Here is an 18,766-nt window from a genome sequence, read left to right on the forward strand (position 1 = left end):
ATGACTTTTCTACTCTGCAACGCTAAAAGTACAGCTCAACATGCATCTAACACAAGGGCCAATTAATGGTTTAGTAATCATGCACAATGACGGTGACACAGAGTGGATTTATGAACAGAAATGAATCTGCCTTTATGCATAACGCATTAATTGGTTGATAAACATTTGAAACATTGCACGCTTAGTATATAGCCCAATGTTTCCGTGCAAAACAAGCATGGAGATAATATCACCTTTATTTAAAGATAACGATCGCACAATTGTTTAACAGAGATGCAATAACTTAATTGTTTTAATTAACTCATTTGCACCAGTTGAATATCTCTAGCACTTTCTAATATCTTGATATTCCGGTCCATATTAGGAGCGCAGCTGAGCTTCAGCACCACATTCAAACAAGGGGAGGTGCTGCTTATCGTGTGTATACTGTGTCAGCAAATACACATGCTTCGTTTGAAGTCACAGCACATATCCACTCATACTTTGGGGTAATTACTTGGAGGAACAACAAGTAACTATTTACGCAGAGTATGCATTAATGATGTCCTCTCTTTTTTTTACGAACCTACTTTTTCCACAGCAGATATTTTCACTCGTCATAGTAAAGTGCTGATAATACTTGTACTTTAGCTGAAAAAGGATTTAAATGCAGGATTTATTTATAAAATAGTTTTTTCGGGTGTTCTGTTGGTAGGCCTACTTTTACTTAAAAAAAGGGTACCACCAGATGGGATTTAGGAGTTGAAAAAGATCCGAGACTAAGACCAGAGCACCCAGAGCCAGGGACAATTTTTCACATACACATAATTTAATTATACTGCATCGTTTAACTACTGCAAACATTAGTAGTAGTAGATTTTGTGGGTCCTTATTTAACCATTTTACGAAAACAAGTCACAGAAATCAAAATAAGGAATTAGATCAAAAGTAAAGCAAAAAATAGTTTATTTTTAATTTCACCCTGTAACACTGCCTCAACTGAAATAGCTTCAGAAGTTTCACTCTTAATTATTTTAAACTGACTCATATTTGATCAGCAGCTGGTTGAAATCACTGTTCATAAAAAGTGAGTAATCAGATTATTTAAATAAATTTAGGGCTTTTGAAAAAAAAACAAAAAACATTAACAATGGCTCCTTTCTGCTAAAGTGTCCCCAGTCAGCTGGCATGCACAATACCAACACCCTGAAACCGAATCTGCAAAGTGAAATTGAGTAATCATTACTTTTATCATTTACACATGTGCTTTTCCTACTTGCAATGAGTCAATGCCTTTTGTAACAAAGAACTATTATGACAAAAAAAATTCCATATATGTTGATAAAGAAGATGTAAATAAGGAGGCAGACCAATGCAGACAGGCAAGTTGCAGTCAAAAACAGAAGACATTTCAGGTTCTCCTTTTTATTTATGGTTTGTACTACATTCATATGTATTACATCCTCTCCCAATAATTAGGGAGTTCCACTTATCTTTCCCCACTTTTTAAAAATGATTATCTCTCTCTCTCTCGCTCTCTCTCTCTCCCTCCATACAATTCAAATTTGATTTTACATTTAAATAAACCTTTAAAAAAATTATTTTACTTATTCCATTTTTTTAAACTTCTTTTACTACTTTCATTACAAATCTTCACTTCAATAGAAGGTGTTAGCTTTCAGAAACAAAATAATAAAAAAAATTCAACAACTAAAAGTAAAGACAAGTGTTGCAGGTCGAGGAGCCATCCACTGGCTCTGAGGTAAGTGTCAGCTGCTTCCTGCGGCAGGCCTCCTGTTACCTCATCTGATTCTGCTGGGCCTGCTTCAGTAAAGTGTCGAAGTCTAGTGCATTAAACTTGGCTTTTGCAGGCCTAGGTTCATACTCTCTACTGCAGTCTGAAATGAGAAAAAAAAAACAAAATTAACATCATATTAAAATAATCAGAGGAGAGCACATTTGCACACATTGCACGACTTCAGTACTTGTGTCTCTAGCAAGGATGCAGCCATGGAGTCAGTATTGGGAAGGTTAACTTTTTATTTTCTGAAATAATGTCTAGTAGTGTATTATATTATAATGCTCTGTTCCTTCTTTTACCTTTTCTTGTTTCAATATATAATTGAGGAGATTAGGCATTAGTAAAGTACAACAATAAACATTTAAGCGAAAATCTATGCATCAAGACAAATTCAGATATTGTGGCCAAGATTTAGCACATTGTTGTTTTTATTGACATATTTACAAGTAAACGTGGGTGGGCAGCAGTAAGCCATTGCTCTCATTCTTCTTCTTGTCCCATCTTCTCCTCTGCAGTCAACACTTCACCATTTATTTTATTAACTTATTTATTTAATGTTTCATAAGTAAACCCTATACCCTGGGGAACTACTTTATTAGTCTGAATGTTTCTTTTCCCCCCAATTAAGGCTTTTCTTTTTTGTTGTTGATGCTTTCCAGTCCCATCTTACCATCATTAGTCATTTTTCTCTTTCAGAACTGGTTCTTATGACGTGCCGTGTGACCACATCAGAAATCAAATATTTTTATTGTTGTTCTGAACAGCTTTCTCTCAATGGCCACAGCAGTGGAGCAACGTCTTCTGCTGAGGTATGGCAACACCACTCGGACAAACCATATAACTTTAACTGTTAGTGATAATAACAGCAAATTTTAAAAGTTTAATTATGATTACACTAGCTAATACTACTACTAGCTAATTACTTAGGACATTTTTTGACAAAATGTGCATTTGTTTCCTTTTAACAACATATTCAATGAAAGTATATTAAACATTTTTGCAATATCATCATCCCAAATTTCCATGCGATTTGCCAAATGTTGGAGTTTTTAGCTACAGTTCAATGTAGAGTACAGCACACAGTGATGCTCTGTGGTATTTGGTTTGTGGTGAGCACATTGTATCAGACTGAACTGCAGCCAAAACCTCCAATCTTCTGTTAACATCAGTGCTATTTGAACAGATTAACTGTGCTCTGGGTAAGAGCTGCAGGACTGTATACTGTGTCTGATGATTCAAACTATGCTTACCCAGGTCAGCATAGCTGGTCTGGCAGAACTGTCTCCTTCCACCGAAACAGAGATCAAATGGTAGCTCATCAGGCTTGCGCAGCTTGCTTCCATTCTCAATGGCCGTGAAAGCATCATTGGTGTTGTAATAAGTCACAAACCCGTAGTTGTCCCTGTGACAGACAATCAAGGCATCAGGCTGTATTCATTTTCAGTTTACCAGAAGTTCTGGTAATAACGAGTCTTAATGTTGTGTTGAGCTGTGACTTGCTTTTAAAAGAGTGACCTGGGGGTTGTGCCAGGAGGCCCCAGTTATGAACAAGCCTTGTTTTGCTTTAGCACTGTAGCTTGGCCTAAGAGGTCACGGACAAGACCAAGCAGGTTCAAAGTCAGTGCAATATGTTCATACTAGCCTCATTAAATTTAAATCAATACAGTAAGCCATTATTACAACAGTAAATACCACTGAACATGTTAGCATATGTAATACTAGTTGTTTATGTACTTACCCCTGATCTCTAAAGTGCAGAGTGCAGTCCTCAATATGGCCAAATAAGGAAAAGCGGTCTTTGAGTTCCCTTTGGGTCATTGTGCCCCGAATTCGACCAACGTAAACAACCCGCCTTTCCTCCTTAAAAACGAAAAGAGTTGATCGTATGAGCCATAGTGAAAACACACATTTTTCTATCCACAGGTCTCCTGGCAAAATTGTTCATACAGTTAAAAGAACTCACAATGGCTTTCTCCTTGCGTCTCTTCACCTCTTCAGCATTTTCCCTTTGACCACAGCCAGACCCGTAAGAGGGACTGAGAAAGACAAGATGAAGCGTTTAGTAGTTAGTTTGCACAAGTGAAAAAGTTCCACAATCCATGTAATAACTACTATTCAGAAGAGCATGATGCATGTTTATTAATACACAGTAAATGTATTAAAAGTACCTTTGAAGCCTCCTGTTTCTATTCCACTGATCTCGTCTGTGAGGGGATTTAGACCGTGATCTGGAGCGACTCCATGAGCCAGAACGAGAGGAAGAATACGAGTACCTTCTTCTTCTGGGAGGGGAGCGAGACACTGAGGGAGAGGACCGAGAAGAGGAGCGGGATGAGGAGCTGGAACTGCTCTCGGAGTGACGAGGACGATACCTTAATGGGAAAAAGAAAGGAGTGCAAATGAGCATCAGGAGAAATCATGACGACTATAAATTGGGATTAAGATACTGCACAAACTTTTGATGTTATGACAGAGGGCCTAACCTTTTCTTAGATGGAGAGCGGGAATTAGACCGAGATCTAGAGGAATGGGAGTCTGACTCTGAACCGCTTGATACAGCACTGGGAGAACGACGGGATCGTCTTTTTCTAGACCGGCCTCCAGTCCTCTCAATGGGGCTGGGTGTGCGAGAAGCAGTTTGCCGACGGTAGGACCTGCCAAAAGACCCTTGCCTCAGGACGCCTTCTTTATCAGTGGCATCGTTTTCCTGCCGGGCAGGAGAAGCATCAGGTGTTTCCAGCACAGAGCTGCTCTCCATCCCATCAATCCTGTAAGCCAGGGGCTCAGTCAGTGGAAATTCTTGTGCTCTGGTTGTGACCGCACCATTTATGGTAGACTGGGGAGGGGATTCTGGGGCGGCTGGGGATGTCTTTGTAGTGGTTGCATTAGCTTGCTTAATAGGTTTAATAGTGATGAAAGATTGCTGTTTGACATTCCAGCGCTTGCCTTGCTCTCCACTGGCAGCACCAATGTTAGGGAGGCAATAGTCATGGTCCATGCATGCAAGCTCGGGGGCTACAGTGGCGGCAGCAGGAGTGGGTTTGCTGCGGGACCTGACTGAGGGCAGAGGCCGGGCTTCTATCTGAATAACCTTGGAGGGGCTCGGCTTAGTGGCCTCAGCAGCTTTGCTCTTTCCCAGCAGGGCCACAGGGGCTAAAGGTTTCCACATCTGGTGGGGCGGGGTGGCTGGAGGAGTCAGAGCTGAAGTAGAGAGAAAGAAAAGAGCACCAGAATTAGACCCAACAATGAAGAGCATCTGATCAAGATGATAATCATTTCTAATGATTTTGCCGTTTTAACGTTGGACACATGTGGGATACAAGGGCAGAACTGCAATTCTAATGTTTTGCTTTGTAGTGATAGAAAAAGAAAACCTTTCCCCATGTGTTTTGTTACTGTAATTATTTAATTTAATGGACTCACAACGAAGCCAAAATAAAAATATTGAATTACCTGCAGTACTTGAGAGATCATTAGCTCTCACACGGTCCACTACCGTTTTCTCTGGAGCCACCTCAACACTGCAAAAGGTAGACAAGAGGTTATTAGTATATCACAAGTAAATAGTGATGAGACTGCAGCCTAGTATAGACAAATGAACATTAAGCACAGTTGTGGCGATTCAGACTTTAGACGGCCAATACTGAGGCTGGATAACGTCACGATTTGCGGTAGGTCTTGGCAAAAAGTGGAGTCACACACACAGCAAACAGGTTTCATTTTACCATGGCTTCTCAGAGAAACTGACTCCATCACTCACACAGAGCAGCTAGAGGGCTGTAGGGTAACTCACCTAGAGTTTCCTACAGCTGCTGCTCTACCAGAGACCTCCGGCACACATTGTTCCTCTTTGGCTGAAGAGAGAAGGAATAAGTGCATTAGCACAAGGAGCGTCAGAACACCCAAAACTGAGAAATTGAAGATATGTGTGGATAAAAATGTAAAAACGGTGAATAATGCGTTCATGTCTGTAATATAAATGCACAGTATATTCTCCATAGTTTGGTCAGCAGGCTCTGACCACTGTACACACTATACAGGGTCAACAACAAGCCTGCTAACATGAGTAATGGTACATGCACAGACCAGCCACTTGTTAGGCTTGGGGCTTGTACATCCGCCCAAACAAAGACAGCAGGGCGAGAGTTAAATGGATTTGCGGACAGGGCAGAATTCCAGCAGCTGAGCAGACAAGAGCACAAAGCAGCTCCTCTGCCATTTGCAACACCCATCTCTTAAAAAGGGAATGTTTCAGTAAATAAAAGATCCTGCCATTTTGAACAGTCAATGTCCTACAAGCCTTAAAACACTTCTCCAGAAGGATCAGATAAGCTCCATAAGTCCATACAAGCAGCGAGATGACATCTTTGTTCTATGGGGCACTTTTGTGGACTGAACTCTGAGGTGACCCTTGTACATGTGTCTGTTGATCAGAAATAAGGGAATGGTCCTCTGTCTTCACCAACAACCCACTGCTAAGTGTTGGCACAATTGTAATCAGTTCAACTCTTTGGGTGGTTATTAGCTATTCTTTGAAACCTTTCACCCAAGATTCCTCCTCCCACTACTACTACCCAAAGATATGATACTTCCCGCCCTTACGAAACTTGGAAAACTGATACTGCTGACTACATTTAGCCTGGTAGTAAACTCTGTGGTCCACTAAACTACTGGCCAATACACACACCCTAATGCAGGAAATTAACTACGGCCTTCATGGTTTGATGAAAAGAAACAAACCAGGGCTTGTGTAAGCTTGTCAAACATGAAATAGAGAGCATTCCTCCACAGACTAGCAAATATGAATGAGCACAAATACACAGAAAAAATTGGCAATTGACTTTCAATTTTCTTCCTGCTTACCTTGGGTTTCTTCAAACTGTTCTAGCAGGCTGGTCAGATCAGCAGCTTCAATACCTACAAAAATATCAGAATGTCATCAGTTGCATTATAAAGATGACAATATTGTAGTTAAATCATTTATACAGAGGTGGCTCGCTGTGGATACAAGCTCTTTAACAATGTTTACAGTTACAGTGAAATAGAACAGGGCAATGAACAGCACTGAATACACAATAAAGAGGACGCAGACTCAGTTAAATTGTTGACAGCCAGATGTAGGAGATGGGGTGCGCAATGGTTTAGATTTTTACAGTGACACTGCATTTTATTTTACTGCACTAACAGCAGACACAGCCTTTCCTAAATCATTCCTGATATGGGATTCCCACACATCAGCTAATCACTGGGGTAGATTAGATCCAAACGAGTTACAGAGCAGCAGTGAAAAGGCAATTTGGGCTTTGTAGATAAATACCAGTCTGTTAGAATACTTCAATTGTTTAATGTGTATGTGTTTATTTAAAAAAAACTAGAAATTAGATGGACATTACTGCCAGCCTTTGTAATTATATGATAGAATCAACTTTAAGCTCACCTATCTCACTGGTGAAGGCCTCAATCAGCTCCTGTGTGGGGCTCTTTGCCTTTGGAGGATCTACTGATGTAGTGGCTTTCACTTTTGCTTCAAGCACAATGGATTTCACTTTTCCACTCTGGGAGTACTTGGGATGTGCAGCTGGGGAAGAACAGGGCTGGGTATCGGTGGTTGTAGGTTTGGAGGATGTGCTGGGCCTATTTAATGCAGTAGGAGCAGTGGCCTCTGCCACCTTCTGGGACACAGTGGACTGGGGGGAACTGGGAGCAGGCACAGCCGGTTTGATTGTTTCTGTAGTGATTTTAGAACAGGTTTTACTGAGCTCTACAGACTTAGGCGATTCAGGCTGAGATTGGAGCCTTTCAATGACTTCACCCTTGTCTGCTGAAAGTGTAGGAGGACACTTCCCACCTGCTGATGGCATGAGCTGAGTGGGTGATTTTAAAGAAGACTGAGATCCAGAACTCTGAGGCACACAAGTCACTGCAGGCTGAGCCTTGGCAGGATGTTGAGATGGTACATTTTTTATTGAACTAGGCACTCCAGTTGAAGGACTCTGGGATACAGTAGGTTTAGGAGTCGAAACCGTTTGGGCTTCTGGTGTTTGCTGAGGTTTGCGAACAGCAGTAGCAGCAGAAACTTTGCTAGAAGAGGCAACCATGTAGGCTGGTGGCACCAACAGTGCCTCAGGGGTGGGTGGTGCACATGGTCCCCTTGGCTGCCAGGCAGGTCTGATCTCCTCCACTCCCACTTTAACAGCCTGGGGGTTGGGGCGTCGAGCATCCTTGGGGCTGGGGTCAGGCAGGCAGGGAATAGGGGGGAGCTCTTTGGGGAGCTCTGGAAGGCTGGGCCACTTGGTGCTGTTGTCGTCTTGTTTTTCCACTGGAGCGGGTTTCTTCTGCTGTCTGAGTCGCCGGTATTCCGCTAGGCTGAGGGACTTGGGCTTTGGCTCTGGGACTGCAAGGGCCACAGGAGTGAGTGGCTCACTAATAGGTGGTGTCACCTGGGATGTCAGGGTGCTGGGAGCAGCGGCAGGGCAGCCTGGAGACACTGGCGCTGCCTGGTTGGCAGGCAGGCCAGCAGAGGGAGCTTCTGATGAGTCTTTCAGCTTGTCAGGGGCTGTGGCCATCTGTTCGGGCATTTCATCAGACTGCTGGGAACTCAATGCTGTGGGTGAACAGCTACGTTGGCTCCTCTCAGGGCTAGCACTTAACGGAATTGTTACCTGTCTAGGTGACACACATGTGGCAACTTTCACACTAATTTCAGACAATACTGTTGTAGTGGTGATTTCAGGTTGTGTTTCAGTTTGGCATGAATTTAGTTTCTTAGGTTTTGAAGAGGAAGAAGCTGGATGTGAAGCACCTGGAACCTTCTTCCCTTTTTTGTTTAATCTTCCAGGCTTTTTGGACAATTCTTCTGCTGTCTTTTTTACTGAGGCACTTCTAAGGACCCTTCCTTCCACAGGTTCAGGTTCAGGTTCAGGTTGATACTCTTTCTTGCATTTCTTTTTCTTTTTTCTCCGGGAGGGGCTTTTCGCATTAATCTCTTCCTTCTGTCTCTTAATGATCATTTCATATTTCACATCTAAACATGAGTCTGATGTTGTTTGGGCTTTAGTTTTAACTAGAACCTCACTAACCGTTTCATCTTTGTCATCATCATCATCATCCACGACTATATGCTCAGAACTGTCAGAGACCACTTCTTCTGCGTCAACGTAAACTTTTTGCTCATTTTTTGGAGACTGCTCTTTAAGAGGCAGAGCAACAGGGAGATCCATGTCTGGGATGGCCAGTATGGGCTCACCATTTTCCCCCTGGTCTACAACCTCGAGCAAGATGCCTCCTTCGGGCAGCATCTGTTCCCCGTCATCATTCTCCACACAAATGGCCATACAGTACGGGTGCATATGCCTGACCAAGTCCCCCAGGCTCAGTGCAATACCATCTTCACCTTCCTGCTCAAAGGTGACAGGAAGCGGGAGGGTCAGACCTTCCCAGCCAAGCAGGTCATTATCAGGAGATGAATCCTGGCTCACTGGGCTCAGAGATAGAGAGCCATCATCCTCTTCTTCACCGTCACTTCTTTGGAGAGAGTCTGCCTGTATTCTGGGGAGGCTCTGAGTGTAGACAAGACAAATACACTGTCAAATTCTGAAAAATGCCTGCTGTAAAAGTTGATATATACTGCTTACATACAAAGAAATCTACCTTTCCAGTTGATAAAGATCTTGCACTACATAATGTGTCTTTCTCTGGAGGGGAACGGGACAGACACAGCAATCTCCTGAGCTAGAAGGACAAAGACAAACAATTGCATAAGGACGTTAATGCCTATCCACTTTATGGGTAGATTTTACTTTTAAAAACATCTTTAAAAGTATGTTTAAAACCACAGGTCAGCAGGTTATCCTCCACCCCCCTTTTAGAAGATCCACTTTCTCCAACCCAGGCTCAAGGGACAGAAGAGGGATGTCGAGAGCAGGAATCTGAGAGACACTTGAAGAGTTATGTACAACAGCTGGGAACTTACCGGAGAGTGTTCCCTGCCCTTCTGACCTGACAACAGGTCTGAGTCGGGCAGTGTGTCAAATGGGGACAGGGTCTCATCATCCACATTGTCAAGTATCTCGGTCAGTGCCGTTAGCAGCGTGGCTTCACTCTCGTCATCTAGTCCTTTAGTCTAAATAAATACACAGACATTACGTCAAAGCATGCACAATCACAAGTATAAACAAACAACTTCACCACGCTTACACATCACAGATCTCTCTCAGGCTACTGTAAAACTTATATCTAAAATCACGTGCCTCTGTTGTTGGGGTGTCCTCAAATATAGAAAGGATGGAGGGGTCTAAGCAGCTTTGAAGGGCATCCAGGGCCTCCTCAGAGCTCAGCCCATCAGTCTACAGAAAAGAAAAACATTTCATGAAAACAGAATGGATAGACATGAAAACTTGATTTAGGCAAGAAAAATCCACCCATATATAACTGCGGTTACTAACTTTTAGTACAACAATATTTACCATTTTAAACCAGTACAGTAAATATAATAAAATAAACTCCCTTCAAGTAAGTATGTTGAACATTTTAAAGTGCTCATTTGATGCAATAAACAAATATGTTTGCTATTATATTGTCACAGCAGCAACTTTAATTAAAAAATGCCTACTATGCTTTTTCGTGCACAAGTTTCAAGACATGTGGGTCATTTTGGATCTGGGACTTAGATTTACTCCAGCATTCAGACAAAGATCTGTTGCAGGGGGAAAACGATGTTATACCATATATGGAGCAGTGGGCATCATGACTATTATAACTGGACACGCCTTTGTTTGTTTTATTTCTAATACCTCTGTTAAGTACTTCTAGTAGTTCTAACAACCACTGTTAATGAGACCACTCCTGGAAATATGTGTTGCTTTAAAAAGGTGTCCTATATCAACAAGCACCTGTAAACTAAACCAGTACTGTAGGATGTACATATATTAGGGAGCAGTCAACTTCCTGTATGAAACCAAACAAGGACTTTGAAATAGAAATGAAGTCTAGTCTGTGTAAAGTTAAACAGTAAAATAGGTCAACCTAACTTTTTTTAGTGGTTGGAGCTCACAATGAGCCAATGGCATTTGAAAAGGAGAAACAGAAAAGGAAACCCCAGAGGGAAAGGGAATGCACGTGCTATTAGTTCCTGCTTGAAGAGTGGAATACACAATGCCAGAGGCCTTTTCCTACAATAACAAATATACAAGAACAAGGGCTGGACAAAAGGGACAAAATCAAATGTCACAATATTTCTAAACAAATACCTCAATATTGATATTGTGACAACAATCTAGTGACGTTGTAAAGCAGTAGCGTTCATATAATGACTAAGTGGGTAAAGGCACATAATAGAACAGCTAGAACAGTTTGTTAAGTTCAGAAAATTACATCATTGTACTGTGATGCAGCCTTCAATATCAGGAAGATACATGATGATATCTATCAGACAGTAACTAGTCTCATATCATGATATATATAATATCAATATATGGTACAGTCCAAACAGGTGGGTCCACAAACATTGGAGCAAGTACCTATACAGAATAATCAATATTTATATATAGATTTTCACATATAAATTCAGTACAAGTTATATCAAAACTTTAAAAAAAAACTCACTGACAGAGTTCACTGAACAACAGTGGCCACTCTGAAATATTTTAATTTTAAATACTAGTTTGACAAATAAACACAAGATTCAATCAAGGATTAAAATGACCAACATGAGGCAGGCTTGCTCTGTATACATCACCACCTCAGGTTTCAATCATATACACTAACTTCAGCATATAGGGCAAGACAAACAGATAACAATATGCACTTTCAACTGGGAACATGGCAGTCTTTTGCAGTGACCCACGTGTTTCTGTCCACACATGCAGACAGCGCGCAGACATGTTTGATCCTCGCCTAACGCCGTCCAAAGGGAGGATACCATAGCCCACGTGTGCACTACAACAACAACGATGATGATTGAGGGCCTTCATCTTTGCTCCCGTTTGAGATATTTAAAAAACACAACAAACTAACTGGCAACATTGTACTACTTTTTTTTCCCCTTGCATGAAATCCTAAAACTACAGATAGCTTAATCATAAATCCAAAAATCCAATGGACGCTTATGTGTCTGCTGCGCATGTGTGAAGGAAGCCAACATGTGATTCACCACGATTAAACCACATGTGGAGATACACACACACACAGGTTGTGAATGAAAAGCTGTAATGCTGTCGCAGTGTCTGAATAGATAATCTAACACACATACACGTGTACTTAACTATATTGATTGCCATCATGGATCTACATGCAAAACAGCTTCATTAGTATGTGTATCATCGCTGAAGTGATGACACATTACTGCAATGTGCTGGCGTGGAGCCTATAAACTACCAAAAAATACCATAGCATCTCAAATCAAATCATTGTCAAGCTACACAACGATTTGCAGAGAAGTAGTTTACATCTACACTGATATGATCACAAATCTAGCTGTTTGTTACCACGTGTGAATGAGTCAGTGGACAAGCAGTACACACACGAGGACCTTTTCAACATAAACCCACTGATGGTGCATATAGGTCTACATAGGATGTTAATTATACAACTGGTGCACATACCAGGTTAACTAGTAACAAAATAACACAGCTGTCACTTGGGTTGTTTAAACGTGTGTTTAAATTAAACAAGATGAAAACCTGGGAGGCTGACTAGCCGGCCGAGCTACACTGACTCACTGGCTAGCGTTGGTTTACAGTAGACTTCTAAAACACATACATTAATAACAAAGCGTCCCATGTTATCTAATATACACATTGGCATATGTGTGTTTAGCTGTAAACACCTTACGACAAAACACTGCTTTTTAAAATAAGTTTTAGTGGTGCAATGGCAACATCCACGTGTCACTTTTCCATGCGCAGTGTACACGGAGCTTTGAGCTGCAAGTCTAAACGCCAAACTACAAACAGCAGCGTTTACACGCTAGGAGAGTAAGTGTAGGACACATTCTTTACCTCGTCTAGTGTATCCATGGGGAAGAAATCCATAGTGCAGGCAGTTAAAGTGTCTTCGCCTGCTGCTCCCCACCGCACCGCCATCTTGCAAGTGTACTCTTCCTGGCCGGACTCGTTTAGTAATGAGGAGCAATGAATCGCATGCACACCGGCAGGGCAGGACACACGTGGTCCGACATTCCCGGCAAAATGATGCTGCTTGACGCCAGAGGTCAAGGGTTACGTAGTCTACTCACGTTTTTGTAGTTCTTTTTAACACACGTGGTGTGTCAGTATACTGCTGTGTAGTGGCAGTTAAGTTTTGTGCAGCTAAAGAGAGGAGAAAAATCAGACACAAGACATAACCTTGTCGTTGTTTGTTATCTAGCTATATTAATTCTTGTTAGCCATCGTAGTAATAGTGAGCACGAAAAATGACATAAGCATGAATTAATTCATACATTTCAATACATACAGTATCAGTTCTTACAATACAATTTCATGCATCAACCTTTTTGGGATATTTTTTTTTATATATTTCTACATATATTTATTTAAGCTTATGCCATTGTTGTGCTCTATAGCAAACACAACAGGATAAGTGATACAAATCCCTTTTATTTATTTGTGTTGTGTGTGTGTGTGTGTGTGTGTGTGTGTGTGTGTGTGTGTGTGTGTGTGTGTGTGTGTGTGTGTGTGTGTGTGAAGCATATGTACAGCAACAGAATTTTGTAGAGTGGGTATAATGCTTCATTCATTTCAAATGTATAAAAACAAGAGACAAACAGTACAATGGATGGAAAAAGGTAAAACAAAACAAAAAACAAAAGTACACCATGGAGCATTATTATCATTATAATTATTAATTGCACACTGCATACGGTTTACTCCTGGTCAATATTGTGTCATTTCATTCTCTTCAATCTAAAATGTAAACCTGTAGCAGCTCTACAAACAATATGTTTGACATATTTTTTAACCGTAAATTCTTTCTTTCTTTTTTATATTCTTTAGGGTTACCTAATTTTTTGTAACTTGTGGACTTTTGTGCTCCTGTGGCTAGCATATGGGTGTCGTTTTTGCACAAACACAACAGGATAAGTGATACAAATCCCTTTTATTTATTTGTGTTTGTGTGTGTGTGTGTGTGTGTGTGTGTGTGTGTGTGTGTGTGTGTGTGTGTGTGTGTGTGTGTGTGTGTGTGTGTGTGTGTGAAGCATATGTACAGCAACAGAATTTTGTAGAGTGGGTATAATGCTTCATTCATTTCAAATGTATAAAAACAAGAGACAAACAGTACAATGGATGGAAAAAGGTAAAACAAAACAAAAAACAAAAGTACACCATGGAGCATTATTATCATTATAATTATTAATTGCACACTGCATACGGTTTACTCCTGGTCAATATTGTGTCATTTCATTCTCTTCAATCTAAAATGTAAACCTGTAGCAGCTCTACAAACAATATGTTTGACATATTTTTTAACCGTAAATTCTTTCTTTCTTTTTTATATTCTTTAGGGTTACCTAATTTTTTGTAACTTGTGGACTTTTGTGCTCCTGTGGCTAGCATATGGGTGTCGTTTTTGCATGAACAAAGTTACAATGGCCTTCTTCCATTTTCTTAAAGTTGCCCTCCACTTCTAATACTTTCTCTTCAACTCACTGTCCGCCAAATCAGTGAAATAAGAGCTCAGCTACTTGTCCTATGAAAGTTGCCCTCCACTATAGGGAGCACTATGTTAGGCAGCCACTATGTTGCTTGCATGGGAATTTGTGGGGTTGATTTGTTAAAGGTTTGTTTACATGTGCACCTGGGTGGGAACCCTGGAAAGTGTATCAAAATGTTGGAGACCCAGGCAGTTCTCATCACACTGTCAAGGTCTGACTTGATCTCTCTCTCCACTGTCCAAATGACAGAAATACACACACATGCTACTTTATAGTTTCACTATTTCAGGGTTCCCAATAAACACTCTTTACCTCAGTTCTCACTAGTTCTAGAGAGGGCCTTTTGCGTTTTTCGCAAGATTTGCAGTTTTGTGGGTTCTCCTCATAGACTCTCTTACACACGTGAAAGGGGAGGGGGAGGGGCGTATTCAGTTAGTTGTAATCTGTAACCTCACCACTAGATGCCACTAAATCTAACACACTGATCCTTTTAAATGTGGTGATTTAAAATTCTTGGTGCACATGTTGCCCTGACAAAGAATGACATTCTCTATTTTCTAAAGTCAGTGGATGCCAGAGAAAGATAAAAGAGGCCATTCGTTTCCGAAGACAAAGACTATTCTTAAACTGAGACACAAATGACCACCGGCTCATCACATGACCAAAGTTCAATAATAAGGTAACGAGATGACAACTGAGCAAACTGCATTAGCTCATGAGGATGGATGCAGCTGCAATCTCAGTAAAAAGCAAATAAGTGGACCTTGAAATGTTCTAATGCTTTTTGTTCTAATGCTTTTTGTTCATACAAAATGAAAACATTTGTTGCTCAATGCGGACTATCCACACATCAGACTGAGAAAAAAAAATATTCTCCCTTAGTGCTGGGGAGGTAAATTAAATAAAGTGCATTGGTCAACAGCTTTTTGTTGCTGAATGTAATACAGGAAGGAAAAAGTATGACGAGTGAACAAAAAGAGAGGCTGTGAGACAGAGAGGTGTGGATAAAATTGGGTCAAATAAAAAGTGGGGGTGATGTTTTCCTCATTAGAACTGGTACTGCATGGAACTGAAAAGCCATAGGCAATTCCCTGCGCCGCACCGGCAGAAATGGATTAGAGGTGAGCCCAGCCACACACACACACACACACACACACACACACACACACACATACACACACATACACACACATACACACATATACACACACACACACACACACACACACACACACACACACACACACACACACACACACACACACACACACACACACACACACACACAGTGGTCTCCCATTGTTTTTTTTACCACTTCCATTTATTCCCCTTCTCTGTTTTACATATGTAATTTATTCTCTGCTGTTTGATGAATGAAACTACTATGTGGCCACCATTGCAGGAGAAGGTTTCAAATGTTCCCACATTCTCCGACAGCCTATTTACTGTGGCAGAGCTCCTCAGTAAACCCCTGCACGTATTATGGTGAATTTATAAAGCATTTTTGTTGCTGAATAGTCTCAATAAAAAAGAGACACAACAGGTTACAAACCCGCTGCAGTGTAGTTTTGTCTTTGCGTGCAGTGCTTTCTGGTGTCGATAGAGAAACCCCTAAGGGAACAATTAAGAGCCTTACTAATCAATTGTGTCCCTTGCTGCCTTTCCTGTTGTAGAACATGCATTTCCCATGAAGAACAAACTGCTTTTATTTATGTGCCAAGGCATGCGATATTTCATACTGTACATGCAAAAGCCTGGTGGGTTGGCCTTGGCAGTTGTAGGGTTGGAAGTTTAAATCCTCCTGTCCAGATGGTATAGTGTCCTTGAGCAAGACACCAAACTCCAAATTGCTCCTTTAGTACTGTACTTCTGGATGTGCGACCAAAGGAAAGTCACTAAACAAAAGACTGTACTGTAATGGTGATGAGTTGTACGTCAAAATCTGGAAGAAACTTGCATATTTGTTACTCTGGTTCTGTCTCGTCTCACAGGCTTCATACTCACTAAGAGACAGTTGGAGCTTTCTGGCTTTCTCCCAGTTTTGAGGAAGTTGTGAATGTACGCCTAACAATGGTGTTTTTGGTGAATCCAAAAATGGAGTCCTCAAATCAACACTTTTTGCATTGTTTAACATTATTCCTTTCCAGTACTTTATGTGGTGAGAGGACCAAAAGTAATCTAACATTAAAGTTACTGACCCTGCTGTTCTTGTTACTTTTACATTATTGTTAACTTATGCTTCTTTGGTGCCTGTTTCCCAGCTGTCTCCTCTGACATACAGTCTGCTTCCCATTACCTGTCATGTCCTGATGAATTCACTCAGCTTTGGCTCCAGTACATCAGAGACTGTGTACTGTACATTTGTTGAAGCTGAAAGACTTATGAGCTCGTCTGTGTGTGAGAGAGACAGAGAACGAGCGGAACACCACTGTGCCCCAACACACTCCCTAACTGCTACCTACCGCTGCTCTGCCGTTGCCATGGATACAGTGCCCTCTCTCCCCCTCTCCTCTCTCTCAGTGGGTATGGAGGGATGGGGCTGGAGTGGAGAGAGGAGAGGAGAAGTGGCTCTGGCTGCTGCCTCTGCGTCATATTCATACCAGTGCAGCTGAGAGCTGCCCCCCTTCCTCTCCCCCCTCCTCCTCTTTCCTACCTTCCTACCTTCCTTCCTTCCTTCCTTCCCTCTTTCCTTCCTTCTCATCCTCCAATTTGCACACTGCTAGATCCCCCCCCCCCCTCCATTTGTGTCTCCTATCTGCATCCGCTCATCACACACACTCTCTCTCTCTGTCTGTGCTGGCCCAGCTTGGTTTCCTCTGCGTGGCTGACCCGGGCAGACTTTTGCAAGCGAGTGTGGGTGCAGAAGAAAGAGGAAGACAAAGGTAAGCGTTGAGATTGAGGATGCTTGAGTGTGTTTGCCTGTGAGAGAGAGTGAGGAGAAAGAGAGGGGCAGCAGAACAGCTGCAAGACAAAAGACTCAGAGGTAAGCATGGATGGCATGAACTCATCAGATACAAGTACGCCACCAGGAGCCTTTTAAACATTTTGTTTGAAATGTAGAAATAAACAAGGGCTGTCAGTACATGTGAGCAAGTGGTCTCTGCTTTCAGAGAACAACATACTAAGAGTGTATTGTAGCATGAGTAGATGTGTGTCTCAGTCAGCGCGTCTGTGTGCAGGCACTTTGCTGTCTGTCACATAGTGTTATGGAACTGCTGCTGCGTGTTCCCACAGTAGAGAGAAGGATGCAAAAGGAGGGGGAACTTCATTATTCTCAGAGAGCTTTTGGAAGCGATGTGCGGATGTGTTGACTGAGCGGGAATGTCTGTATCTGCAAGAGTAGGAGAGTGAGAGGAAGTGAGAAGAGAGAGCATGTCTGACAGTGCAGTCAGTGGTGAACTGCTCAGCTTCAGAGCATAATCGCTCCTGGAAACAAAAGCCATTTCCCAAATCACATTCACACACCCCTCCTTCATTTCTTTTTTCTTTCTCTTTTGTACGCTCTTATTTCTTTCTTTTTTTTTATGTGTTCTTGCAGTGCTGGAGATGCCTCTCTCTATATCTCATATTTGCCTTTGTTCAGAGTTCACCATTTTACAGGAGCAGGATCTTCTTGTAAATGTCCAACCCCACAGATCCCAACCTTCAAGTGGCAGAAAGAACAGAACAGTAACAGCAAAGGATGAGAAAGACTCAGAGAGAGACAGACCTTACTGAAACAAAAAAGTGCTGCGTGTGTGAAGGGGAAATGAAAAGAGGGAAGAGGAGAAGAAGTAAGGAGTAAAGAAGAGGAGGCCTGCAGGGTTGTTCATTGTGTCTCGGTCCTGAGAACAGTGTCTGACACAGTGTATGACATTTAACTGTGATGCCTTTGCCAGTGCGCTGGTGTGTGGGGAATGTGCCTGTCAGCTTCTGTTTCAGTGGAGACAGTTGTTTGTCTTTTGTCAGTATATTGGTTGTGAGTGACAGACAACAGGGATCTGATTTTTGTTAAACTGTACTCTAAATCACTCGAGCAGCCTCTGTGGTACAGGAGACTCGTGGATATATTAGGATGTATGTTTTTTTGCTGTCAGTTAAGTCTGAAGTTATGTCTGTAAACTCAGGGTTTTTACGTTTTCTCCTTTTCTGTCAGTTTGCTATCCATCTAAAAGGATTAGGTTCACAAGTACCAATGATATCTTGCTCATGGGAGTCAGTTATGTCTTCGTGTGTTTGTGTAGTGAAGTGTGAGATTACTAGATTATTGGCTCGGAAGACAGGCATGCTCTAGCCTAAGAAGTTATGGGATGAACAGGAAGGGAAACCAGAGATGTGGAGGAGGGAAAGGAAATGAA

At 41.7% G+C, this 18,766-nt stretch overlaps 1 protein-coding gene and 1 non-coding gene across 2 annotated transcripts; both read right to left on the minus strand.

Annotated features, from left to right (window-relative positions):
• Positions 1–1,473: 1,473 nt before the first annotated feature.
• On the minus strand, positions 1,474–12,861 carry pprc1 (PPARG related coactivator 1). The gene is made up of 14 exons (XM_062430562.1): positions 12,778–12,861; positions 10,030–10,125; positions 9,753–9,902; positions 9,431–9,511; positions 7,218–9,339; positions 6,644–6,697; positions 5,574–5,634; positions 5,234–5,301; positions 4,264–4,981; positions 3,949–4,152; positions 3,744–3,816; positions 3,519–3,640; positions 3,031–3,182; positions 1,474–1,877 (listed from the first exon to the last, which is right to left on the minus strand). Exons 1-14 carry the CDS (start codon positions 12,859–12,861, stop codon positions 1,777–1,779), a joined length of 4,086 nt encoding a protein of 1,361 aa, XP_062286546.1. The 3' UTR covers positions 1,474–1,776.
• LOC133992375 (small nucleolar RNA SNORA50) lies at positions 3,268–3,407 on the minus strand. Its single transcript, XR_009927036.1, has one exon. It is a non-coding gene; the product is annotated as a small nucleolar RNA SNORA50 (small nucleolar RNA).
• Positions 12,862–18,766: the final 5,905 nt, after the last annotated feature.

This window comes from Scomber scombrus, chromosome 12 (genome assembly GCF_963691925.1).
Source record: "Scomber scombrus chromosome 12, fScoSco1.1, whole genome shotgun sequence".
In the NCBI taxonomy this organism is placed as follows: Eukaryota; Metazoa; Chordata; class Actinopteri; order Scombriformes; family Scombridae; genus Scomber; species Scomber scombrus.